The 27,718-nt window shown below is 40.4% G+C and overlaps 1 protein-coding gene and 1 long non-coding RNA gene across 4 annotated transcripts in view; one reads left to right on the forward strand and one right to left on the reverse strand.

Moving 5' to 3' along the window:
• Window positions 1-13,884, forward strand: part of LOC113458599 (uncharacterized) — a 28,376-nt gene extending 14,492 nt beyond the window's left edge. For both annotated transcript variants that reach the window (XR_012582941.1, XR_003378992.2), the window contains one exon: window positions 151-13,884. This is a non-coding gene — a long non-coding RNA (uncharacterized LOC113458599). The remainder of the gene's footprint in view (window positions 1-150) is intronic.
• Window positions 13,885-15,572: 1,688 nt separating this feature from the next.
• ZNF704 (zinc finger protein 704) overlaps window positions 15,573-27,718 on the reverse strand; it is an 86,431-nt gene continuing 74,285 nt past the window's right edge. The window contains exons 7-9 of one of the 2 annotated variants that reach the window (XM_074553068.1): window positions 24,814-24,918; window positions 19,297-19,391; window positions 15,573-17,684 (exon numbers count right to left, since the gene is read on the reverse strand). In XM_074553068.1, the coding sequence (XP_074409169.1) occupies window positions 17,573-17,684; window positions 19,297-19,391; window positions 24,814-24,918 (312 nt within the window). In that variant the 3' untranslated portion in view covers window positions 15,573-17,572. The remainder of the gene's footprint in view (window positions 17,685-19,296; window positions 19,392-24,813; window positions 24,919-27,718) is intronic. The other variant, XM_074553075.1, reaches the window with a different exon arrangement.

The raw sequence follows: 27,718 nt of genomic DNA on the forward strand, positions 1-27,718 counted from the left end.
CATTGGACTTGGCATTGCAGTAGGAGGTAGGAACGCATTAGCCAAAGGAAAACCTAAATATGACCTAACAAAGCTGGGAGTCAAGAATTTGGACAGAAATGGTATTAGTTTATACTTTTGTTTTTCGCAAGAAACTACTCCTTTTTTCAGGGATGCCTCTCCAGCTCGCAAGCTTCAAGCAATAGCTTCATCAGCTTTCCTATGGCGAAGGCACATCCTGGCCAAACGATCCTTTGCTGCCTGATCTGTATTTTGCAAAGAACACGTCTGGGAGGGTAAAACTGTGTGGCTGATAACGAGCACTGTGGTAAGCTGCAGCAGCTGCATCAGGTCCTTGCAATTCCAGAGCATCATATTTCCAGACCTGGGAGAAAGGCATTGTAAGAGATGTTATCCAGAGTCCCATGTGATTTAGAGGCACATACACCATTTTTTAAAACTGACTTACTGAGAAGTGATGGGCTGGGCAGGGCCTGTAGAGAAGTCAGATGGGCATTTTTGAAAACTGTACCCCTTATTTTAAAAGAATGGAAAACATGAGGCAATCACGGCTGATTCAGCATCCGACAGCCTCAGCCAAGTCATATTTTACCTCTTCCCTTCCCTTCCCTCCCTGCACAAAACTTCCAGGAAAACCTGCAAAGAAAAGGCATATGTGGGTGGGAGGAGACCTGCTTTTAATTTCTGTACCTCCTTTGCTGCCAGGATTGCTCCCTGCTGTGCACAGGGAGGCTGCCAGGCAGGAGCAGGACAGGGGAAGTGTTGCTTGCAGAATGCATCAGGAGGAGCAGCGTGAGCCTGGAAGTGGGAAAATACAGTCACCAGCTAAAGGCTGAACTTCAAATTGACAGGGGCAAAACTCAGAATTCAACATCCCTGTCCTGTGTGTCTTTGCTCACAATGTGTAAACATCAGCTCTCTGATGCAAGGGAAGGGAATCAGCCCTGCTCCTAACTAAGTCAATGCACAGGTTATCTCCAGCTGGTCCTTGGTTGAGGCACAAGCCTTCATGGCTGGGAAGGAACTGAGGTTCACATAAACAACTAACAGAAGTTATACACAAGGGATTTATTACATGAATAATTTGACATACTCCATGGTAGTCAGATACAAGTGCATTTAATTAATGTTTTGTGGACATCATAACAGTCGGAATATTTCAGCTGAACAGTCAGTATTTGGCTGAATTCAAGCCAGTGCAATTCATGACATAACCAGAAACAGGGAGTTACAGGTCTACAATGAGGTTAGACTAGATAGCAACAGCATATTTATTGTCACATCAAAGCATTACAAAGTATGAAAGCCCAATATTTCAACTATCTCTAAAATGGTATTTGTACAAAGCTGTTGTAGATACTTAAATGTAAGGATTTGTCGCATCAGTAATGGACCATGACTTTATTTTGGGAAGTTATTTGAATATTCAAAACTATTTGGGGCAACAAGAAGAAATGTAAACATCTGACAGTCCTTTGAAGGTCCCTTCTGAGAAAATACATTGTGTGCCACAGGAAAAGTGCATTCTAACTGGTGTGTCTGCTATGGCCAGTTTGACTCACATTCACTTAGCACCAGGTATTTATCCATTTCTGCAGTAAAAAGTTAGAAAATCTTTGTATTAACTCAGAAAAGAGAAAACTAAGTCAAAAGTTTTTTTTCTTCTTCTTTCTTTAGAGGAACAACAGGTAAATTAAAAAAAACCCCACCCAACATTTAAACAGTTACCTCTTATGTACAAAGAAACCAGGAGCTAGCAAAGCGCATAGCCCCTAACAGTCTTTATTATTTTTTTCTTCAGGTTCATGTACCTGAATATATGAGTTTATTTACAGGTGGACAGGTATCCACAGAAGTAATAATCAGAATTTTTCTATTTGGCTAAAAGTTGTATAAAAAAAGACAAAACACTGTTCAAATACTTTCCAAATATATATATATATATATATATTAAAAGTATTCAGTATTTCCATCAGTGCCAGAGTTGGAAGCTCTTCCTCGTTGTAAAAAGTTAACTTTGTGATAGCAAGTGACAGCAAAGGACTGACAGGGTCAGTCAGAGCTTTGATTTGAGGGACTGCAGCTGGAGCTACCCCAGGCCCACAGGGCAGTTGCAGATTGCAGGGAAATGAATCCACGTGTGTCTGTTGCAGTGACAGGCCACATCCTGGGAAGGGTGACCTGCTGCTCCAGAGAGCCTCCACTCACACTGGACAATCCTGTGGAACTCTCTGGGGCAGGTTCCCTTTGAAAACAATCACCCAAAAACCTCTGAAGTAGTGAAAATATTCTTTCTGCAAATGAACAACTAGCATGGGTGGGCAGGTAGCTCAAGAAATGGAAAAACGTAATCGCCACGCTAATTCTTGTAAAGAATATAAAATTAAAGGCTTGGCCCCTCAAATACAAATACATACCGCAAAAATATTTTTAATTAACATAACCTAGATGAGTGCAAATCTCTGGATACATAAGAATATGACTACCTTCATACTGGTATCAAATATTTAAACAGTTTGCATATAAACAAAATCTTTCTTTGTTGTTGAGTCCATGCTTGCTTTAGTCTAAAGCAAGGATATTCTTATTACTTCTACTTTTTTGGTCTTTCTTCCTGTAGGATAAAGCATATGAAACACGCTTCATTGAGTAGACTGGGCTGATGTACATTACAGCGACAACCCAAAACTGAAGTAAGAAATGTTGCATGCAGTATCTTTTCCCCACATTTAATTACATCAGCTACAAGAACAAGACATCCATTTTCCATCTTCCCTGGTCCCTTCCAACAGAAGGTGCACTAAACCCAAGCTCTGATCCTTTGTCCCTAGCACACCCCAGCCCTGAAGTCCCCAGTGATGAGGATGAAGGGCTGAGCACTTTGGGCACTGCATCACTTGGGGCAGGTGCCAGCAGGGAGACCACAACCCCTGTGGAGCCATCCCTGCCTCGCACGGTGGGGAAGGGATGGTCAGAAGGAGCCTGGGCTGCAGGGATGGCTGGAAAGGCTGTCCCAAGGGCAGGATGGCACTGCAAGCCCAGGGGCAGCGGCCTCTCCTTGGCACAGCTCTCTGAGTGGCTGCAAGCTCCTCCTGAGCCCGGTGCCGGCCCCGCTCGGCCGCCCCAGCGCCCGGGATGCTGAGCCGGGGTGCCAGAGGTGCTGGGGCTGGAGCAGCTCTGCCAGGGGAGCACTCACTCACACCACACCTCTGCCTGGCCACGCTGCGCCTGGCTGCCCAAACTGGGCCTTGACTTGGCCACGGGCGCCTCTGCTCCTTGGGCTCTCCAGCTCAGCATTGCTCTGTCCTGCATCTAAGGATTTTGGAGAGCAGAAACAAGGCAGGAGACAAATATCTGTCAAAGGAGGTGGGACACACCTTCTGCTCCTTAAGTTTGGGGGTTTCTAAGCTAGGGGAAAGGTTGGAGTGATTCAAGATACAGTAAGCAGCTGTGTAAAAATGCATAGTTTGTATATATACATTCATTTACAAAGACCAAAGGAAGGTCCTTTGCTATGTAGTTTAATCACATCTGCTTTTAACAAAAATGTGAGCTGACAAAGCTACAGGATGTCAGTTAGACACACAGCCTGGGAGTAATGGTAGCTGAATGGCATTTCCCAAACAGAGAATTAACTTTTCTTTTTGCTTTTTTGAGATAATTTTTCAGTCATTTTTCATTTGAAGCCTGTTGTTTCTCTAATCGCGTGTTTTAGGATTTCAAGAGATTCCTATTCAACTGTGGTCATCTCAGCAACGACAGACCCTGCTCTGAAGGCTGTTAAGAAGTAAAAACCCCAAAAGACAAACAAACAAACCAACAGAAACCTGGGTTTAGCTATGGTGTGTGAACTAGATGAAAACATGGCTCTTTTAAGCTGCTTAAATTCTAGTTCAGTAGTGAGTAGTGCTTTTTTGTTGTTTTGTTTTTGGTCCTTTTTGTGCAATAGCTGAGCTAGTACTAAGAAAATCCTATGAGTTTGCTGACTTTCTTTTCATTTAGTTGACACTTTGGAACCTAGCTGCTTCCTGTGAGGAATGTCTGTTGTCCTGAGCATTCCTGAACATAGAACAGTAATGTAACAGGCAGGATGGGCTTAAATTGAGAAAATCTTGGTCTAAATGGTCTATTTGAATGGGTTTTTTTTTTTCCATTTGCACTTTTTCTGAAGAAAAACCCCTTTGTCACTTGTGACACTAAAACACAGTGGTCTGCTTCTAAATGTAATTTTAACAAAGATCAGTACTCTCTGCTAATCAGTGTGTTCTATCAATATTTAATTCAGCAATGGATTGACTTTTCTCATGAGACTTTATCTTCATGTTTGTTTCATGACCTTGATTTTTACTTAGCATTTGACTTAGATTCTTCCTTGCAATTTTTATTGAACTGTATCTATGGAACTTGCACAAAAGCATTTTTGAAGCTAGAAAAAGGTAAGGATCTCATATAACCAGATTCACATGGAGGAGAGTAAAATTATCTAAGCATATTTTGCCATCTAAAGTCAAGAAACATTGCCTGTTGCTTAGTGAACTGATCATTCACTGGGAAATGGAAAAGTAGTAAAGGTTTTTTTTCCATACAAACAGCGATTAGAAGTGCAAGAGGATAAGATTTGCTCATTCTAAAATGCATTGATCAGAAACAAATTATTCATTACTTGAACTACTTGAGTAACTTGAGAAAAAAACAAACCTTCTAAATTTTTACAGAATTACTCTGTACAAAGGTGGTTTACTGTGTTGGTGAAACTCAGGGGCTCATGCTTAGCACATCACAAATTCATTCTTTAAAGTTTCAGGTGCAAGCAAATACTTCTCAGTACCTTGACTCAATTATTTTTATCAACTTTTAGGCATTAATATGCATATTGCTAATTTTGCAAATGTTTCTAATTTAAGAAAAAAACCTGAAATGTTTGGAGAGTCCTGACTTGTACTGAGAATGATTCCCAAGATATCTGAAGTCCACTGGAAGTACTCTTGGTTCAGCAGGCAGATTTTTAACTCATTTGCTGACACAAAGATTTTAACACTTTTTTTCTTATGAAATAACAGCAGAATTCTCAGAGGAGTTTTGCAGGGCCCAAGTCTGGGTAGCTTTGATCCAGCACTAAATCATTTTCAGTGGCAATGGACTGCAGAGGCCTTTTGATGAGTTATGGCCAAGGTCCTCAGAATTCTTGAGCTCTCCCCAGCTGCTGTTGCTGCAGGAGACTGGGAGAATTTGACAAAGGTCTGTATGGTGGCATCTTGTTGTGTGTTTTTAATGTTGTAAGAATGAGAAAAGCACCTGTTTCTTACAAGAAACAGTTTTTTGCAATGTCTAAGTCACTGTTAGTGGAAGCCCCTTATCTAAACGTGCTGTGCCAGCCCATAGGCTGCCCCAGAGCACAGAATCCAACCGGACTGTGAAGGAATAGCATCTGCAAGTCTTCTTTTCAAAAGCTTCTTTCAAACATACATGGAAATACAGCACCCAGCTGGGCCACAGAGCTGTTATCTGTGCTGCCTGACAGAACCACCTTGGACAGGGCCTGTCACTGCTCTTGTTCCTCAGCCAAGCACGGACTGAGTTTTCAGACACCCCGTGCTCACTATAAAGGTTTTAAGCTTGCTTTGCCCCATAGTTCCAAGAGCTGACCCACACTGTGCAGCCCTCATTTCTGGGGTGGGATGGGCAGGTGGCATCAGCCCACACTTCTCTTCAGCACAGGTACCACTGGTGTTAAGCACAAGACTTGCACAGCACTGGCCGTGTGCTCACCTCGCTCCAGGGACTCCCAGAGCTCCCTGGAAGGACACAACAGCTTTGCAGCACGCACAGACACCTGGATCATGCCCATCCTTTGCAGGAAGAACTGCAGCTTGATTAAAAATGGCAAGGTGATACATTTGCAGTCCAACGGGAATCTATACCCAGGCTATTGGAGCAGCAGTCAGCTTTTGCTTTTACCTATGGATGTAGAAATGAGCAGAATGTCTGGAAGCCTCTGAAAAGGAGCTGGAATCTCTGGGAGGTGGCCAACTAAGAGCTTTTTCAAGGATGGATTTTACATGACTTCCAAGCTGTGCGTGGTCCGTGCACACACACACTCAGCCTGGGAGAGGGAGCCCAGCAATGATTCACCCTGAGAAGGAAATGAGCATTGCTGGCTCTCTCTCCCCTCTTCACTGCCATGTGCCTTGTTTTCCCCACTTTTCTTCGTGTGATTTGGAATAAAGAGTTTGGACAAAGTAAAAGTCAAAAAGGTCTTTATTTTTCAGCATGCTCCATAAGATTTAAAAGGATTCTGTGCTGGGGCAGAGTAGCTGTTCTTTGTTTAAAATGCTGAAACTGGCATTTACAAATTAAGACAAACTATGTGCAATAGTGTGAGTGCTGCAAGCTTAACACCAAAACCAGAGGGAAGATGAGTTCATTAATTCACTTAGGAACAAAAGGATTGTCTTTAGGACACTAGTTCCCAAAACTAGTGGGGATGGAGTCAGGAAAAACCAAATGGAAATACTACTGCCAACCTGGCAGTGGCCCTGCAAGTTGGGAGAGTGGCTGTTTAAAGAGGAAAATCCAAACTCTCCTATGGCTTCTGCTGCTGCCTTGTACCAGGAGGAGTTCACTGCCTGCAGGGCCCAGGGGCTTCACAGGCTGCCCACTGCACAGCACGGGGAAAAACAGCTCCTGGCTGCTCAACTTAAACTCATTTCCAAATTTCTATGAGCTCCTGGCATTTTAAACTTGCCTATTAAACAGTTGCACACTTCTTTAAACTAGATTAGGCTATTTGTTTAAACCTTTATCAATTAAACTAATGCAGGTTTTGCATATAAGGAAATCTACCATCTAGAACTTTGTGTTCTTCTCATTCACATTCCACTTTAAACCATAATATCCATGAATGTATTGAGTTTACCAAATAATAAATAATTTCAGAAGCTATCATATTTCTCAATGTATCATTAAAAAATGTCTCTGACCCAAACAAATTATTTACTGTATTTTAGGGAATTTGCATTTTTATAAAAACATCTTCGTTTCATGGTTAATTTCAAGTTAAAACTAGATTAATAAAATGTTTACTGTTCTGTGTATCAAAAATACATGGCCCAAAAAGTGAAAAAATTATATAAAGTGCAATGCAGAGCAAATTAAAGCTCCGTAATTTTACACTGAATCGAAAGAGGAAATGCTCAGCTTCTAAAAATAATAATTCAGAAAAAATGGTTTTAAAAAAGAACTGGAACTTACTTTATTCTCTCTGAAACAAGATTTGATAGGAAACAAAGGAAGAACAATGTATGCAGGCAGGTATTTCACTTTTGTCACTGAAGCAAGAAAAAAGGATATGTGGATATAAATACTGCAGTCTTCTGCAAGCAGAATGTTTTAGAAATCCCTTACTCATAAAAACTAGGCAGTTGGGGTTTTAGTTTCCTACAGCTACTTACCCTGTGCTGAATTTCCCCCCTTCTATGATGGAAACACTTTTCTTACATGAGACAACACAAATAGCAAGTGACAAGAAAACATGCTTGCTGTTTTAGAGAGTTAAAAACCCCACAGTGCAACGGGGGCTGATGGTCCTTTCTCCAGTTCCCTGATGCCCTTTACCTCTTGCCCAGCATTCCCATCACTATTAAACTGAAGCTGTAATAAAAAGAGGCTGAAACTGCACTAGCAAAGCAGCTGAGGATCATTCCTAGTTGTTACCATGTCTGGGTGAGAAGCACACCCTGGTTCTCTGTAGCCCAGAGATTCACAGAGGTCATGACTTCCCAGCCCCTTGCCTGAGATTACTGTGAATCATTCCAGACTGGTTCCAGGGAGGAACAGGATCCAGTAATGTTGTTTTTCATATCCCTTAACTCCTCCAATATCTGCTTAGCAAAATCATGGTGCAGTTAAGATGCAGACTTAAGATGCAGCACTGGACATACAGTTATTGATCTAATTCCTCTCTTTTCCCCCATATATTTAATTTCATACCAAAATCAATGCCACCAGCCATAGGTGGAGCTCTCCTGAGTTTAATGCTGCAGGGGTATTGTGCAAGTTCAGGTCTTTAATGAGAGTCCAGACAAGACATAGTGGGATAAAGGCAGCACTACCATGCCTGCCCCATGACAGAGCAGGGCACAGAGCCAGCAGGCCATGAGCTATCTAGCATTTCACACAGACCTACACTTACAGGACTGGCTCAAGCCAGCATAACTCGGGAAACTTCTCTCTAGAAATGTCTCTGCTGAGGGTAGGAAGAGCTTTTTCAACAGCAGCACAAGCTTATGACACCTTAACCTGCTGTGGAACTACAACCTGACGCAGGATGCAGAGGTCTCAATCTAAAACAATATCCCCAAATTCCATGACTGACCAAGATGATGTCTGGCTCTTTGCAAATGCAGCAGTGGATGGTGCTGTGTTAGAAATGCCAAGGGGCAATGTTCCCTTTACAAAGGTCTACTAATGAAATACTAACTTAGGTAGTGTAAGAGTTGGGAAAGAGTTGGGAAAGAGCTGGAAAGAGCCTCCTTTACTGGGGGTCCAACTTGGTTTAGGGCTCAGTGCTGGGTTCCAGCAAATGTTTGGGCAAAACTTGGTTAAGGTACAGGGCTCTGTGAGAGCCCCCACGGAAGCTGCAGCAGCATGGCTTTGGAAAGAGGCACACAAGGGACACAACCATGCCCGATTCAAAGTCTGACAATGCTGGCACTCATTCAGCAACTTTCTGTAACGTAAAAGCTATTCCACAGTTTGATTTTAATTGCTGAAAAAGAGATTCTTTCTCTTCAAAAGAGTGTTCTGTACTATGAACGCGTCATGAATATTCGTGGATAACCAACCTCCCCCAGGCTGGACACAGCAAAGGCAGCACTGGAGCCAACAGCACAGGGATGTGGGGCTGGTGACTCATTTCCCAAGGGGCTGGCTATCCTGGATCCCATACTGAGAAACCCCTTCTCCCTGGGGCTGGTGTCAGCAGGACAGATTACAGGCTGAATACCACCAGCCTAACAGCTCTGCAATCTGGCACCAGGTAACACACCCAGAGTGCTGCCACTTTGGTATTACACATGTGCAGAGATACCCACTGTATCCATCCCTCTCACAAAGCTGAATACACAATTCTCATGCCCTCAGAAAGGGAGAATCACAATTTCACACTCCCAATCCCAGTGGAAAGTACACAGATGAAAACCCACATGCCTTTGTACTACAAGCATTACCTGTGTGAACAGCCCTGGTCAATGAAGTTTTTCATGGGGATAGCTGAACTCTCCTGAGAAAACCTGTACTGCTGTGAGGGCTCAGCTTGTTACACTGGGATCTGCATTCTCTCTTAATTGTGTAATAAGACTTTTTACCAGACTTGTAATGCAGAAAAAAGACCCCAAACCACCAAAAATCAACCACAGAACTTGTGTAATTGACTGCTTAAGACTAGTTTCCTCCTACTGGGATCCAATTCTGAGCAATTTTTTCAGGTCCTGTCTGACTGGCTCAAGCCCCTTTGCCTACTGTCTCTGCATTTGTACTTTGGCCCTTTGTTACAAGTCTGTCAAACAGGGAAAGAACCAAACAGTCTCTGTTCAACAGACCTGATTATTTCTGTCTTTCAGTTAATTCTGGACTCAAAGCACAAGACAAAAACAGTAAGAGAGATGGGAAGATGATCTGTATTTCATTATTTATCAGCAAAAAAATCCCCAAACAGGGGTGAGATAGCCAGATACACTGTACATGGCAGCCTGTTTTCCATCAACCCTGCAGTGAAGATGGAGAGAAGAAATATATGAGTGGAGCTTTTAGTTTGATTGTTCAGATCTTTCTCATGACTGAACAATGAATGCTCAATGTAATCTTTTCCTGTAATCTTCTGCTTGTATGAACTCTCTACTTAAGCTGGAGCAGATCATGTTGCATGATCTCATTCGGACTGTACAGTATCATGAAGAACTCAATTTTAAAAGTTTTTTTCAAAATGATACCATTCAAGCCAAATACTGGTAAATTTAGGAATGTTTTCACCATCAGAATACAAAAACCCCCCAAAACTTTGAGGAAATACAAGAGACAAATCAAGGGGAATTTCAGACTAAACTGTCTCTGTAACCAAGGGAAGTAGATTTTTTTTCTTTCCATTATTCAGAATTTGTGTGGCTTTGTAAAGGTGTTTTAGTTTACTTTTGTCATAGAAAATAACATACCACTATGTGATTTACTAAATCACTATGTGATTTACAATTTCTCCCTCCTCCTTTTGGTTCTTAGGAATTCCCAAATCCTATACATTATAATGTATAATAAGCAGTTATAAAATTATACCAACATTATAATTTCAGAGAGGTATTAAGATCCCAGTGCTCTAAAAGTTCATTTTCAGAGAGTGCATGCTTGCAGTGATGCACAAACACACATCACTTGTTTCCCTAATTTAGCCCTTTGTAAGTATTGCACCTGGTTAATAAAGCTACTGTCTATTTTCTTCTAACACTAAAAATTACACATAGGCAACATCATATGTGGCTTAAAAACATAGTATTCCAAAGTTTTTAGGTAAACTCATTTATTTCCTCGCATACTCAGAGCTCCTATGCCTCCAGTTGCCTGGAGGAGTGTTGAGTGTACAGGAAATACAGATGGAACAAGAGAAATTTATTTAATGTGACCTGCTTAACATGTATTTTTTTATTCAGTGAGCTCAAGTAGTTTTCTTTGAGCTTGATATCAAATACACACCTTTTACAAACTTAAACAATGCTTTCACATGGTGAAATGTACAGCTGAACTTGTCTCTTTCTCACCTTCCCTTCTGCAATGCAAAAAACCATAATAAAAAAATTTCGTAAATTTGTCTGGTCTTCTAAATACGAGATAAATTGCATAAATCCAGGAAAAGGCAGATTGTCCCACAAAGTGCATATTTCACACAAAGCTACAGGAGTATCTGCTCTGGCCAAGGCCTGATTTCAGAAGAGCTCAAAAATGTGTGCCAAACTTTGGGAGCACGAGGAGTCTCCTCAGCAAACTCCCCAGGTGGAGGCAAACACATCTCGAGTGCTCTGGTGAACCTGAGCCCACATTTTGTCCTGTAATACCAGCAGTTCTGTGTCTGTGCAATTGTACTTTGTAATTCACACACTATGTGCTCCCCTTCCCTGAAAGATTTGTTGGCATCACTTTAAGAATTAATTACTACAGTTAAACACTGATACTGAAAATTCTGATACCATGTAAATGCTATTTACATTTGTACTTCCTAATACAGAGGATGCTGATTTTTGTTCACTTCATTATACACATTTGGGCAGTTGAAAAACAGAGTGCCTGGACACAGAAAAAAGAATCTATAGGAAAAGATTATTACAGATCATATAGGATTTTTCTGTGTAAAAATAAAGCAAAATTGAGAATTTGCAAAAAAATCTTGTGGAATTTCAAAACCCTAGACAGCCCAATTCTAAACCTTGGTTTACTGAAGCTGATACCTTTGCAGATATGACAAAAATATGTGATGACATGTTTTCTTTTAATTTCATGTAGAAGTAGCCCTTTGCAAAGTGCAGTACACCACTCTCCAGGATATCATGCTGACATACTGCTTTTTTGCTTGCTGAAGTCATTTGGTAAGAAATAATTCAATTACAGACAAAGCATGTTTTGACCAAGCAACTTTGTAGACAAGAAGCCCTTATATTTACACTAGATCTTGAAAAGATTTACACAAATTTATAGATTTACATTAAAATAGGTTATGTTTTAAGCTAATTTTCTGTATTTTTATGTAATTTTTTTTGTATTTGGAACTTCCTAAGCTACAGCATTAAGTAAGATCATGTTCGTCAATTAGTGCTTAATTCTAATTTTAATAATTCAAGTAGTGACATATTGCTTTTTCCATTTTGCCTAAAATAGAAAAAAAAATCATTCTCTTAGATATCTTCCATTCAAACAAACTCACATCCTGCCTTCACAGCCCTCTCATGTTCCCTGAGGAAATCCGTTTCAACTGTTTTCTTTTTTCCTGTCTTCCAGAGACAGCTTTTTACAAACATTTTAGTAACTTTTGTTTATCTGGCCATTGCCATTAAACATCATATATTAATTGATGCTGGGTATCACATACTACGTTAAGGACTCTAGAATCAAACCTGAATCTTTAAGAGGATTGGCAAGCAGTAAATACCAACACTCAAACATTTTAGAATGTTCAAGTCCATCTTTAGTTTTCATTACATAAAGAATTCATATTTAATGCTGAAAGAGCATTTATATTGCTAAATTTATTTCCCTCAAGGGTATATGGGAGATCTCACATTCAGATTCAAATACATAAGGAGAAAATTCTAGGTGTCAAGATGTGTCAAAAACTAGCAGAACACCAGCTTGTTACTAAATTTATCTATTCTCTTCTGTTTCATCAGCTGAAAAAATTCTTGCTGTGAATGTGAGGAAACACCAGAGCAACCTGTACTTTCTTCTGGCTGCTGCCATCAGAAACAGGCTGATTTCCCTGTTCCCAGAGTCCTTCTGCACTGCTGTTACAAATGGTCTGTGTGAAGCACAAGGAACATGAGTGCTTTCTGTATTGAGGAATAAGCTCAAAAAGTTGCAAGTGGAGACATACAGCTCCTTAAACCCCCCATTTGGATAGAGCTGAGAGCACAGTCAGTGTGAAAGCACTGTAGTCCAAGATGAACTTGTAGTCCAAGTTCAAGTGGACACTCAAGTGGAGATGTACATTGGCTGTTAAGATTTTCCAGCTCCATATGGATGCAAAGAAAGGCTGCTCCCATCTAGCAGACAGACAGTGTATCTAAATGCTCAGCTTAATTTCTGCCCATGACTTCCTTCTAGGTATTTTCCAAAGGTGCCACAAAACTCTGCTGAACTTGTACTAGAATAAAATCTACACTATGATACCTTATAGCTGTCTGGTTATGTACTAGAAAAACCTGACAAATGCAGATTAAAGTCCAAACTCCACACTGCTCTCAGTTCCAGTGCTACCACCTCACAAGAAGATTGAAGAAAATATAAGCTCAAGATGAGCTTTACAAATGTTTCCGTATCAAAATGTTTCTAAGAAAAGGCGCAGCACAACTGTCACCAGCAGATGCCTCTAACTTTGAACAAACAGATGGAAGACTCACTGGCAATCTCCAACATCTCTGCAAATGGCTACCAAGCCTCTAATTCCATGTCCTGCTCCCAAGATCATGTTCCAAGACATTTACAGGCGGCAGAAGAAAGAAATTACTTTGCAGTGCAACACTTACAGCGATTGTCCTGGATTCTCAACAGGGCCATTTCAGCTGGTTCCAGGCCACAGCAAGCAATAGAGAACCATCTCAATGTACTGGATCAGAATGAGTGACAGAATGAAATTAGTGCCAAGAACATCTGGGACACTGCATGGTGCTGGAATCTGTTGTGCAGGTTCTACAAGAGCTTTTGGCTACAGATTTACCTCCTGTTCTGCTGCCTATCTAGTCATTATTGTGAAAAACAGAAGGGTCAAGGAATAAAGACAGCCAGGAACTGCAAGGACTGCAAGGAACTTGTAAATAATTAGACAGCTAACATTCATACCAGGCTAAGGTTGTAGGAAAAGTAAATGGCAGTCAGGCATTCTGCTCGGCTTACTCACACAAGCAGGGCTGGCCTGCCAACAGGTACATGCTAGGTGATGACTGGTGTTGATTAAAAGTGTAAACTTGCAAATCGGAACAGAAGTTTGACTCACTTTGCATCTTGTATTTCCTGTTGTGTTTGTGCAAGGCACTAGAGAATCAGGCACATTGTTTTGTGTGGAAACCCTTTTATGACTAAGATGATCTGAGTTTTAATGTTCAATAGCTTCATAGAGGAGCAGTTGGAGCACAGTCAGGACTAAAAATTGCCATTAAAATTTCCCACTTCTAAAATTATCTCATTTTCCAGATCTTTTGGGGAATGGGGTGAATGGGGAATTGGGAAATAGCTTTGTTTTAACAACAAAATATTTTTCTTTTCCTAAAGAAAAATATTTGGGATGAGTATGGTTGATCTCCATTCTGATACTGATGCTGGCAATTTCTGTTACCAACGTCAATAATATTAACAATAAAACAGATCCTTAAACTTTTATATCAAGTTCTGGTTCTTGACAAAGATGAACCCCCATCCAGTTCCCTGTAGCACACAGACACTGCATGATGTGTTCAAGACATTCCTTCTGATTTCTCTGGAGGGTCAGAGACAATGACCTACCTCCCACAGAGAAACCAAAAACTGCAACTGTCATCACATGTAGTGATGACAATAAATGACCACAGCACTCAGGCTAGCTCCTCCTCAGGAGAACAAAGAAATCTGACTGGTTTGGACTGGTCAGTGCAGAAGTGTGAGATAAATCAGGTGTTAGGACAGTGACACAGCCCAAAGCAACACAGAAGCAAGAGACTGAAAAATGGAAGTGATTACTCCAGATTCTGATCAGTACTGCCAGCAGAAGGGAGGCTTAGCTGACATTTCTGTTCCTGCTGGCTGTGTGGGGATCACAAAGGGGATCTGAGCAGGCACTGAGCTGCTCCTGCAACTCGAGTTAACTGGAGCTCAGAGCACAAAGTGACTGCAGAACATTCTCTGCATGGCCAGGCTGTCACCGGCCTGGCCTCAGACACAGAACCTCGACAGGTGCCTGCTTAGGAATCAAAATGCCACAGCCAGAAGATCCAAAATTGATTTACTATAAACTACTGATTAAAGGTCGAGTAAAAATACTGGTAATTTAGCTTTGTCCTGCAGGATTTATCTATACTTCTGACTCGTTAACATCAACTTTCTCTCCAACTTTGATGGTTTGTGGCTTTAGTCCTTTATGTAATCCATATTCAATTTGTACCAGAGGGCAATCTGGTCTGGCAACAAAAGCATTCTTCTGTGCAGAAATTTATAAAGAATAATCTTATTACAATAATTCCTAAAGTGCCCTCGGGAAAGCTGCTCACAATGCCATGACATTATAGAAACAACATACAATCTGATACATTATTTTCAAAAAAATTCTCCAAACCAAAAAGGAGGTGAACAACAAGTATATAGGCAAATACTGTCAGTCCAACAACAGTCGAATTATGGAACACCTTATAGTCTTGGAGTGCCTTTAAAATGGGAGGCAGGGAACAAATTGGCAGGAATATCTTGGGAAAGTCACAATTTTTTTATGTTTTATCAAAGTAAGTACACCATCAGCAAACCCAGTGTTTGAAGATGAAATGTCTGTGAATTACCATGAAGTATTTAACCATGGAAATTGAAAAAAGACAACATGTAAAGAAAATCCAGGTTTTACTAAGAGGAAAGAAGATAATACAGTGTCTATGTATATCCATTGACCCTTAGTGTCTTTTTTTTCTATTTGTAAAGAAAACAATCTTTCTCTTCCCTGTTAATTCCAGATTTTATATACACATATAAAACTATATAATATATATAGTTTTACATGTATATACACACACACATACAAAAACACTCATACACACTCACATGTGTATATATCTCAGGGTCTTACTGGATTTCAGAGTCTGTTTTTCTTTTTTTTTTTTTTGTGACTTAGAGAACACAATTGGGTAAAAAATCAAGTAATTGCATGCATGCAAGCGCATCTTGCCACTTGTGCATGTAAATTACACAATTTGTAAATAACTGCAGAAATAGCATGCTCAAATTAGGCACCTGATTGCCCAATTAACTTGTTCCCAGAAAATCAGATGATAACCTTCAGTAGCTCCTATTATAGATTCTTCTTTTCACTGCTACCCTATGGAATCCACAGTGTATATTCCAAACAACTGCATTGTTATTTTGTGCTTTTACACAGACACAAGCACACTTAATAAAGCTATCAAGTGAACTTTGGACCAGATTTTAGAAAGTTGTTTAGATACTTAAAAGCCTTCTTATGAGAATGAGCCAGCTTAGACAATTAAAAAAAAAAAAAATTGGTCTAATTTCAATTGGTTCAAATGTTATGAAAAAAAACCAAAAACCAGTCATTTGTGGCCCTTCAGCCTCTATTAATAGGCAAAGTTTTGCTTCTGTGTCTTTAATTTTTTTAAGGTGTATAAGTATTATTTCGCCATATACATTCACTTCCTAGTAAATCCTTCCTTTATTTTGCATTTTGAAATAATCATTAATTAACAGTAATTTGATACAAGTGGACACAGAACACCAGGCTGCTGCACTCCAGTGTACACTTCCTAATGGACAGAGAAACTGAAATACCCAAATCAATCCAAGTACTGCAAACACAGAAGCTCATTAATTCATCTATCAAAATGAGTTAAGAAATGGTCTTTTACCACAAATATGCTGCTCCTTTGCTGTTGTACTTCTTTTTCTGAGATGATGTTGCGGAAAGAGGGTATTTTCTTTTCTCTACCAAATTTTTGCATCAAAAAAATCTTAGTAACTTTAAAAGAAAAAGCTGAACGAACCATTATCTTAACAACAATCTTTGAAATAAGAGAAAAGGAAGCAAAAGCAGAACTGCTGGGCTGGATCATTTCCCTGAATAAGGTATTACATATAATCCTAGTGGCTGCATTTACCAGTTCTTCACAGGCCTCCTGCAGCAACAGCTGTGCTGGTCCAACTGTTCACCCCCCCTCAGAAAGGGGAGAGTAATAAGAAAAGCTACTGGAGCCCCCTCATATCCTTGTGGGTTTCAATCAAGCATCACCGTATTTCTTCCCTCAGACTTCTTGTGACAGTATCTGCTGGTGACTTGCCATTGCTGCTTTTCTTCCTCTAGAGGATCAAAATCCAATTTGGTGCTTAAATTACTTTGTTCCACTCCACTGGTCTGTGCCTCTTTTAAAAAACTTCCAGGAGTGCTGCTTGTCCTTCTTGCAAAATCAGCTTTGCTTTTCTCCTATAAACAATCAAATGAAAATCCCAACTCTTCCCCACATGCCCTTTTCAAAAATATAATCATGACCATTTGTATCAGGAGAATTATTTAGCAGTCTCCAGTCTTAGTACAGCTTTTGTTGAGAAAACTGTAGCTTATATGACTCTGAAGTGTTTATTAGAAAGCTTTCAAAGAGATCTTCGTTTCAGGAAAAGAAAAATTGTTCAGTTTAGCAAATACAGATGTTCACAGCAGAAAGACTGAAATGGTTAAAAATGATCCTAGGGAGCAAGCAGCTCACAGAGTTAGCAAAATAATTAACATTTTCCTTTCTTTTACAGAAGAACACTAATAGCTGCTCTGGTTTCCACACTTACTGAGACATATTTTGTTGTGTGGTCTTGGTTTTGCTTTTTTTTTTTTTTGCTCTATTGCTCCACACAGGTTTTAATTAGTGCTTCTCCTTGGCTACAAGTGCTTCATTTTGAAATACAAAGCTCTTAAAAAAAAAACCAAAAAAAACCCAAAACAAACAAACAAAAAAACCACCCCAAAAAACCAAAACCCCCAACATCACTGGAGGGGAAAATGGGAAGTGATACAGTGCAGCTGCAGCAATCTGCTTCTGCTGTTGTCCTCCCCCTCCCCAAATCCTCTGCATAATTTCAATGGTTAGTCGATGAACCTTTGGCAGGCCTTCTTCCATCGGCAGGCAGTGCACCACATATCTCTGTTCTCCATCCCATAGACCTTCCGACACTTTTTCCCCTCCCCTCTAGGCTTCCTGTCAGAGAGAAAGGGAAGCTTGTTAACCAGGTGCTTTTATAGTTTTGCTTTTCATCCTAAGACCAGGACAACAAACTCAGTGGACTGCAGGAGGTAAGAACCCATGGCTTTTCATGGGGTTTGGGCTGGTTTCATTCCAGCTGGGAGCTGAGGAAGTGACAGACACATGCATGGCTGTGACTTCATCACTCTCAGGGACCAGGCCTTCTCCTTGCCTGGCTTCCACAGCTTCTGTAGCAGCTGCTGAGCCCTCTCCTCTGCTCCTGAGATGATCCCAGGAACATACTGCCCTGACTTTAGCCAGCAACTAAACCTGGACTTAATGAATTATACTTTAGCCACATGAAGTGCCAAGCTGTAATGGGCAGCCATAGCTGTTCCACAATACAGGCCAGGCCATGTCAGGCTAAAGTGCTGCAGAGCTGTGGTAAAATATTTGGAATAGCTCAGAGCAGCAGACCTTGACCACCAAGAAGTATCAGCTATGCCAAAGCAGAGAAAAGCTACCAGCTCCTAACCTTGCTGGTCCTTCCTGCAGTTTGCTCTGAGCTCATTGACTGAAAAACAACAGAGTGAGTAGGAAGTTTTAACCCTTGCTCTCACTTGCAGCACATTCTTGTGTGCACCTTCTCTGTGGTTTCCAAAGCCAGCAAGCTGGGCAGCACCTGCTTTTAAAGTTGTAACAATTGTCCTGTTTTCCATCTTACAACCACACTCAAAAGATCACAAGTTTAGAAAATGACCCAAGTAACTGTTAAAATGGATTTTTTAATTCAACACACAGCAAGGCAGCAAACCTGAGGAGCAATGCTTCACCAAGCAATCCAATGTTCACTACTGCAAGGCCACCTGTCCCAGAATCTTTAAATAAAGTAACTGTACCAACAGAACTGTTTAATACCTGATTTATATGTTGCATGGCACACATGGGATTCCTTTCTTGCATACCCACATATTTTCTGATTACTGGACATGAATTAATGGGCACAATCCACGAATTGGGAAGATCCCAAGTTTGGTTTGTAGCATATGCAATGATCTGAGAGTCATGAAGAAAATGAAAAGCATGAAATCTTCTTTTTGCCTCATTTTAGGGTACAGTCACCTTTAGGACTGTGAGAAATAAGGAGTTTCTTTACTGTAAGAAATTTAGCATTACAGTCTGATTTTTTAACCTTTTTGAAGACTTTAAAAGTAGATTCTGGTCAAATATCAGTTAAATTTAGTAGTAATGAATGCAGCTTATGTCTAGGAAGACAAGGCATAAAATGCTTTGCCTTAATCTAATTTATTGTAAGACAGGGCTTCTTATAGTTCAATTGAAGCCAAACGCAATTCTGACTGAATGGAGATAAACATGTGAGATCGTCCAACCTTTCAGGGAAAAGTGCAAAACCAGACAGTGCAGCTGAACTTTACCTTTGATGGTAGTGAAAAGAAAAATAGGTTCTGAATGCTTACTTTGAAGAGCTCTAGCAAGAACCTGCCTGACAAGTGCAACCAGGGTTGGTGGTGGGCTTTTTCTGATCCTCTGGCCACTGACAACTTATTTACAGAATACCCTGCAGGTTGTGAGGCTGTAGTGTCAGCAGGAGCTAATGGTCCCATACCTCAAGCCAAATGCTACTCGAGGCGGTGATGAAAGAACCGTGTGGGTCTGTTTCTGCTCTCCACTCCCTGCAGCACGATTATGGGTTGGTGAGACCTGTCAATACAGACAAAAAAGCTGCTTACAAACAACATACATGTATGAATGCAGTATAAATACTTTTCCTAAGGAAATGCAAATTATGCTGCATGGTGGCAAGGATACCCAGGAAAGGTGACTATATAACATACAAACAAAATTAAGAGAAAAATTAATTTAGCATTAGGTACATTAACTTCTCCTTGTTTCTCTGTATTTCTAGTCATCCTCCTAGAGCAATCCAACATACAGATCAGCATTACTGAAGGTTTTGAAAAAGACAAGAAATACATCCATTCTTATTTAAAAACTCTGAATAGCTCTTACGAAAACTTTCTCCAATAAGCAAAGAAAATAACTGGAAAAATAAACTCTGTCCTGTGCTGAGATCAATACCAAAAATCTCCTATGAAATAAAGGGATTTCACTTGTTGCACCTGCTTGTCACTTGGCACTCTTCGTGGAGAGACACCCTTGGAGAGGAGAGCTTGTTGAAGAGCACTTCCAGTGGGGCCCCTCGAGGTTTAACAGGCAGGGAGTACAATGCAGCCCTTCTGATCAAAGTTGCTAACAATATGTATCTCCTTACACCACACAGCATGTGAATGTTTCCAAGGGAAGGGTGTAGTTTGGTCTTCTGAGACTTTCCAAAGAAGTCTCCTACATGAGCATGGGACTTGACAACATCACTCAAGTGATCACACGGCATAAAGCTTGGCCTTAAATGATACCTACATTATTTTACTATGGTCTTATTTTACTCCTGTGTGAAGGCCACAACCACTTTACATCTAAAATACCAGAAGAAAATTCTGAACACTCGTTTTTTTGTTGTATATTGAATGTAGCATCTAGTGCACAGTCAGCCTCCTGCTGCCAGGAACTGCAGATGTGATCATAGTTCTCTGCACTGCTATGACTTTTCCCTCCTGCCCTTTTCAAGTTTTACAATATCTAGAAGAGAGGGAACTGACTGACCTCACTTGAAGAGAATTACTGTATGTGCTTCGATTTTTGATACGAAGTCTATTTTAAAGCTACTACATGGTAGCAAAAAACTAATGCTTGTCATTGAGTGCAGACACTCGTTTAAACATTTACTCTTGGCAAGTAGCAGGAGAAATTTTTGATTTAAGTGTGTATGTGGCTCACACTCTGAACAAACTTAGACCATTACTGATATACAAAATATACCTGCAAAACTTGAAAGAAATTTCTTCTCTCTCTGCCAGCTCACCATGTTTTGTACATCCAAATCCCACATTAGCTCCTTTTGTTCTATCCCTCCAGAATACTAAGGGCAGCTTGTTCCCTGCTACTTTTTTCCAAATTTTTATCAACCACTTTCCTTGTTTCATCTAAGAATGTATTAGCTGCTTGTCATTGAACAGAAGAGTACTTGAATGGCCTCCTATGTTATAAGCAATTATCTTGCTACTTCCAAAGAGAGATCAGGCTGGAGCAGTAATTACAGCATGCAGACTCCTCCCTTGCATTCTCCTGAGAGGGTCTCTACATGATGGCTCCACAGACTGGCACACCAAGGCAGCTACACAGCACTGAAGCTGAGCTGCAGTGTATTCTGATAGGCTTTGCAGCAGGGCTATCCAATACCAGTCAGCTGCTCTCTACATGGAACACTGAGAGCAGATTAAGAGTAAGCCCTGAGAAGGCAATCCTTGCCCTTGGAGGCTTTTCGTGTATGAAGCACTGTCGAATGCAGAGTGAAATAACGCTGTTTGTTTGAAGCAAGGGCCTGGAGTTTCCAGTTACAACTCCTGGGGGGGAAATTGTGATTTGAGAGAAGATTTGTGACCTGTAAACATCAGATGATCAAAGATCTTGCCTGTTCAACCTTTTTGGGTCTTACAGCAGGCAGATGTAAGTAAGTATCAGATGGTGGAGACCACAGTGACATTCAGGAAGACTTTTACCACACACTACCTAGAAGCGGAAGCACATGGTCATTATTTTAAGTCCTCCAGTACCAAGACATATGGACTTCACCATGGCACATCCCATTTGCATCATTTAATTCTCTCTCCTCACACATCCCTAAGGTGTGGCTGACTGAGTCTCCTAATTCAGCCTCCATTGGTAGAAAAATCATTCTGTCCTTTCTGCTTCATGCAAAGAACAGTACCTCACAGTAACTCATAACTGTTCCAACATTCAAACTTTCACCTGCAAAGTTTTCTTAGAAAAATGCTATGAAAAAGTGTATTTCCCATCTGCCTTGGAATCTAACCTGTGCATGATTCAGAGCACAAACAGCTTTGGAGGTTCCCCTAATTACAGAACCACAGAATAACCTGAGTTGGAAAGGACCCACAAGGATCACTGAGTCCAACTCCTGGCCCTGCACAGAACATCCCCAAGAGTCACACATGACACCATGACCAGTACCTGACAGCACTGTCCAAACACTTCTTGAACTCTGCCAGCTGCTGCTGTGAGCACTTCCCTGGGGAGCCTGTTCAGTGCCTAAACTGGGGGAAGAATCTTCTGCTAATACCCAACCTAAACCTCCTCTGACACAACCTCAGGCCATTCCCTCGGGTGCTGCCCCTGGTCCCCACAGAGTAGAGATCAGTACCTGGCCCTCCTCTTCCCCCACAAGGAAGTTGCAGATTGCAATGAGGTCTCCCCTCAGTCTCCTCTTCTCCAGGATGAACAGACCAAGTGACCTTGGCCATTTCTCCTCCCTTATCACTACAAGATGCCTAAATAAATGCCTGTGTTTAGATGTTGTGAACACTCCTGAGCCTAGAGCAGCCACATACTGAGCCCAACTGATCCAGCAGCAGGTATGCGTTGTTTTGAAGTGCTCAGTTACTTGCTGATAAGTACGCCCATATTCCCAAAGGCCTTTCAGTGCTGCTCTGCTAAAGACTTTCTGAAAATAAGGACTTAATGCAACTCCTGGTGTTTGAACACCCTAGTTCCCAGGACAGAAAGCAGGAAGTGCTCAATGTCATTGAAATTCACTGTCCACAAGAATGAAAGAGGGAAACAATATGTGTCAAAAAATAAATGTGAAAGGAGACTATATTGAAAATATGTAGATCTATGCACTTTTTCAAATTCATACCTAACCTTTTCCTATTCAGTAGTTTGCCCAGGCTGGAAAAGTATTCCCAAGCCATTTTAGAAAACTGCTTGCTTAAATATTAAGGGTCAGACAAAAAGTAGTGGTTTGGACTCACTCTCTGAGGTACCCTTGGGTACTACAGATTTGTGTCTCATCTCAGGGACTATGTATGTCACAATTGTGTGAGTTTGTTATGCTGGCTCTGTCATACAGTCTGGCCTTAAATAAACCCCATCAGAGAAAGTCTGAATGTAGGTGAAGTACCTACACTCAGTGTAAGGGTGGGAACTGTCAGACCCCTGATTTTGTAAAGCAATATCTTATTGACTTTGAAACAGAAATAAAACTTTAATTTAAATACAAGTATTTAACATAAATTTGCATTTGTACCATCACTTACTGCACATAATTTTTCACTGCAGGTAAGCCTTTGTAATTCATAAATGATCACACTGATGACAAAGGAGTCAAATGTGTGCAAACCTGGAAGATTTTTTTCTTCTTATTATGTTTTTTTCTTTGTTAAACAGCCTTATAAATGTTGTTAGAGCTATAATGGCAGTTCTAACAGTTCCCTGAGCAGTTCGTAATTCTGCATCACTGCTTCCCCAGGCTTTTGTATTGGGATTACTTTCAAATTGTACTTAAATCATTGCCATCTCCACCAAATTCTCAGAAAGTGATTTAGTATTTCTTAAATTCTATTGAGAACTCTCCACTCTACAGCCACAGATCAGTGCTGTTGCCTGAACAAGTAAACTCAACGTGTATGTGTCTAATCCTGCCCTATTAAGTGTCTGATTTACAATGTGACTAATTGCATTTTTAGATTCCCAACACTCCTGGCACCAGTTTCTGCTACTTCACAAAAGGAGCCAGTTTCATAATTACTCCGTATCAACCCCATTGTTGGGAAATCAAATTCTCAGGGAACTCTGCGGATAGCACACTCTGTCAAGGCACTCTTGTTGAAATTGCTGCCAGCATGATGTCTTTCACTGTTAGTTGTTCCTTGATGGAATTTAATAAATATTCATTGGCAGAGTGCAGTGTAATTGATTCAGTCACTTTCATTTTTATCAGCTCTGCAGGATGCCACAGCTTCTGCAGAAAATCTCCAAGATTTGCCAAAGGTTGACAGTAAGAAGCTTTGGAGATTCACTTGGTGAAGAGAAGGGAGGGAAACAGTATCTCTTATCGCCTTGTCTAATATTCACTGTCAGGAGAAAAGAAGCTATATGGTTCTTTGGATGAGCAATGTGCCTTATATAACACACTTTAAAAATTCATAAATTCATAAAGTGTAATATCAAATGAGATGTTATAATATCAACAAAGGTTTATGATTAGAGAATATCAATTTATCACAAAAACAGTGCTTTCCAATAAATGAAGATACTTTACATTAATATTTATTTCTATTAATCATAGAGAAGATTTCCCATTACTCATAAAGAGTGATTTGCATTTACTTTCAGCAGTCCCCACACCAGACACTACAAGCTGAATCCCTTGCAACTCTTCATGAAGGTTTTTCACTCTCCCCACAGTACCACACCTACACACTGTGGTGTACTACATGTTTAGAATCATTGCAACTCTATGTTTAAGCAAATATCACATTTCTGCAGTCCTGTTGATGCCTTAGGATTTTAGCATCACTGTTCACAGAATTAGGCCTTGTATGCCAGTTGTTTTGAAGAAAGGGTCACTGTTGAATTTCCATCTAATACATCCTCATTAAAAAGCTATCAAACTGCAATATGTATGAATAACAAAATGCAATAGATACATGTTTTCTGTATAAAACAACATTTTCCTGCTATTAGTAGGGGCTACATACTTGCAGCCTCCTAAAACAGGACTTTGCATTTCATTTTATTGTTTCTTTCAGGCTGCCTTTCAAAAATGCTTCACCTTCAAAGTTCATTTAGGTAACAGCCCCACTGCCTGAATCCAACTGGCCTGTCAGCAGAACCATCACCAGGCTGATTTTCCATCTAGTTTTTTTAAGAAATCTCTTAATGGCACAAAAATGAAGGACATAGTGCCAAGCTCTGCACCTACCAGAATGTTCTTTTGTAAGCATATAGTTAAAAAAATATATATACTATAGATTCAATTGCCTGCTTGTAGATACTGATGCAAAAATAAGCTAATTGCACTGATAAAGAGAGTTACAAAGGTGTTAAAAACAGCCATGCTGACAAATTCAGGCATATGTTTAATTTGTTTCCTTTTGGTATCTGCTGTGTCACATTTAATTCCATAATTACACAGTGTGAAACAAAGCAAAAAGATCTAAAACCCCTTTTTTCTCCCCTTCTTTCCTTTTTGGTGTGCACTTACTGGAATGCCGGTGAAGGTAACGGGAGGCGACTGCCAAGAGATGCTAAAGCTACTGCCATTGGGAGTGAATTTGGCTGACCCTGGAATGTTCACCGGAGGAGTGGCCTGTGTGAAAAGAAAGTATTATTCCAGCAAGAAGAACCATTCCTCTTCCAAAGGATCTTTCATTCCTTGAAATGGTAAATATGTGAGAGATTTTCCAAGGCATAAAAAAACTCCATGGTGACGAGCATTTTACCCTTGTGAGAGGGATAATCATGGATAAGCTAGTAAGGAAGGGACAGAGCTATATATATACACCACTGTTCCTGAACCATGTTTAGAGAAAGATGATTGCTCTCAAAAGAATCCATGGAAAACTTTAAAGAGCTACATCTGCTAAAAAAACAGACAAAATCAAATGTCACATACAAATAACTTTCAAAATAATGCCAGCAACAAGCAAAAACTACTGCACAGATGACCACTTGTTCCACAGTGACAAACAAGGCCATACTTAAACTCATGGCAGTTGTTTTACACAATTTTAGTGTGCACAGCAAGGCCTCTTGGATGAAGCAATTAACAGTAAGTGTTGGCCATTTCTCATTTATCAGAAAAATGTTTAGAGTCATCCCAATTGAAACAGTTTTTCCTATTAAGAACAAGGAGCTGTAAATCATCCTTTGGATTCAAAAAAACAGCTCTTGAAATACTAAACTGAATCAAGTATTTGGGCTCATTGAACTCCTATGTTTTTCCCATCTGGGCTGTAATACCTAGAGCTGCCCTGGGGTACAAGGGTGATAACGTGAGCTTAGACTGTTGAGCATTTTTCATCTTGTGTCTTTCCTTTGGTTTTTTCACTGGGTTATGAATTTCCATGAATTCTTCCCTGTGTCTTTTTTAATCCCATTTAATTTTCAGAATCATGAAATTCATAGTTGTGTAGCTACCCTGCCTAGCGGGAGCGTGAGCAGCCAGCATGAACAAAGGCTCACTTTGACCCTTGAATTTCAAGCTGTCACAACAAAAAAGAGCCCTCCTTGGTTTAAACTTACAAAGAATTTGCTAAAATGAGTTTTCACTTCTGCCTTTCAGTTGTTGGTACATGACAATAACACAATACACTCATTTAAGCAGTGTTTGTGTCTGGAGCTGCTGAAATTGTCTCACTGGTTCAGGAAGAGAGTGCTTCCTTGAGCCACCAGGCAGAGAGGAGTGATGAAAAACTACAACCTGATAGTTCCCATTAAAGATAATCTTACAAGTAAACAAGGGTTGAAGCAATCCCCTACAGCCTTTCCAGGAAAAGGAAGGTGAGGCCACCAGATGCCTCTGTGTATGACAGCGATGCTCTGTGGGCTGCCAAGCTGCTGACAGCTCCAAGAAAATCCACACAGACATGCAGAGCAAACATCCACTGAGCTCCATAAACTATAAAACCCTCTCTGAAAGGTGTCAAGAACAATTTGGCAATTTCAGGTGGTACCAGTGGTTGTTCAAATGCAAAGGAATGAATGACCATAGAGCTCCAGACAGAAAGAACTGGAGAGAGCTGGATGAGCAGTGAGGCAGCACTGCCTCTGCTCAGCATCCCACAAGGATGGCAGCTCAAACCCAGGGTCTGCTCTGCAACTTCCTCAGGTATTTGAGTAAGACCTGGAAGGGGAATCCTAGGTGCTGAAAGAATCCGTCTGTAGCAGGTTTAAATTTAACAGGTTAAATTTAACAGGTACAGGCAATAGTTTTGTAAAGAAAGATGAAGTTTAAAACTGACGCAACTGGCAGTTGCTTAAAATACCGTAGTGCTCAATTCATTTTTCTCAGTGCCTAAATATCTGCCTAGACATGATCAGACTTAGATATCTATCACCTTGTTCACTTGTTTCCAGATGTGCATCTTTGCTCAGCAAGCACAGTCCACTTTTTCAGGCTAACATTTTAGTCAATCTCTTCCATAAGGCAAGCAACTAAAACATTACAACCAACTGAAAAATTCCTATACCCCAACTTTAATTTGCTTAGAGACCTCCATCTAATTGCCAATCAAGATATATTAATGAATAATTTGCATTTACTTGTGCCAACATTACTCTTATATCTGAAATAGCCCATGTTCATCCTCTTCAGCTCGTGCCTCTCCTTTCACTTTCTTCCCAGGCACCAATTCCATCTTCTTCTTGTCCCTTGCTTTGCCTGAGGTATTAGTCCCAGGACTGGAGAGGCTGCCCATGTCCTCTATGTCCTCTTTCTACTTCTTCTGGTTGGAGCCCATCACATCAAATTTGGCTGACCAGAATTCTAATTCAGGATTTCAGATGAAGTTATATGGGGGTCTTGTATAATGGCATTAACAATCCCTCTCTCTCACAGGTATTTCTTATCCAAGAGAGCTGACAACTATTTTTCCCCCCTTCAGCTCTGTTGTTGTTGGCTCACAGTCATTCCGTGCTTGATTAATGAACATAGGCTTCCTTCTTACATAATTTTCTAACTACTCTAGTTTATAGCAGAAAAATCTTATTAGTTCCTTAAATGCAGGACTTTGCATGTTCTGACATTTAACTGCATCCAAAACCTATTATTCTTAAGATCACCCAGTCACGTAAGCCTGATCTGTAACTCCCTTCCTGCTGATGTCTCCCAGGTTTGTTATCAGTGAAGTTTATTATAGTATTTGTGTATTACCAAAATGATTTAATGAAAGTGAGATCAGGGCCAAGAACAGCTTTTCATTTAACTTCACTAATGACATTCAAAGGCCCTTTCAATATAACTCACTGCTGTTCTCTGTCACTTTCCAGCTCCTTCTCCTACACTGAATTTAATCTCTTAACAAATACTGCCTATATGTTTTAAGATCAAATGCTCTCCTTGAACCCAGAGGAATTTTTCTTTTGCCTCCTGTATTGTTCTAGTATCA

This window comes from Zonotrichia albicollis, chromosome 1, assembly GCF_047830755.1.
Source record: "Zonotrichia albicollis isolate bZonAlb1 chromosome 1, bZonAlb1.hap1, whole genome shotgun sequence".
Classification (NCBI taxonomy): domain Eukaryota; kingdom Metazoa; phylum Chordata; class Aves; order Passeriformes; family Passerellidae; genus Zonotrichia; species Zonotrichia albicollis.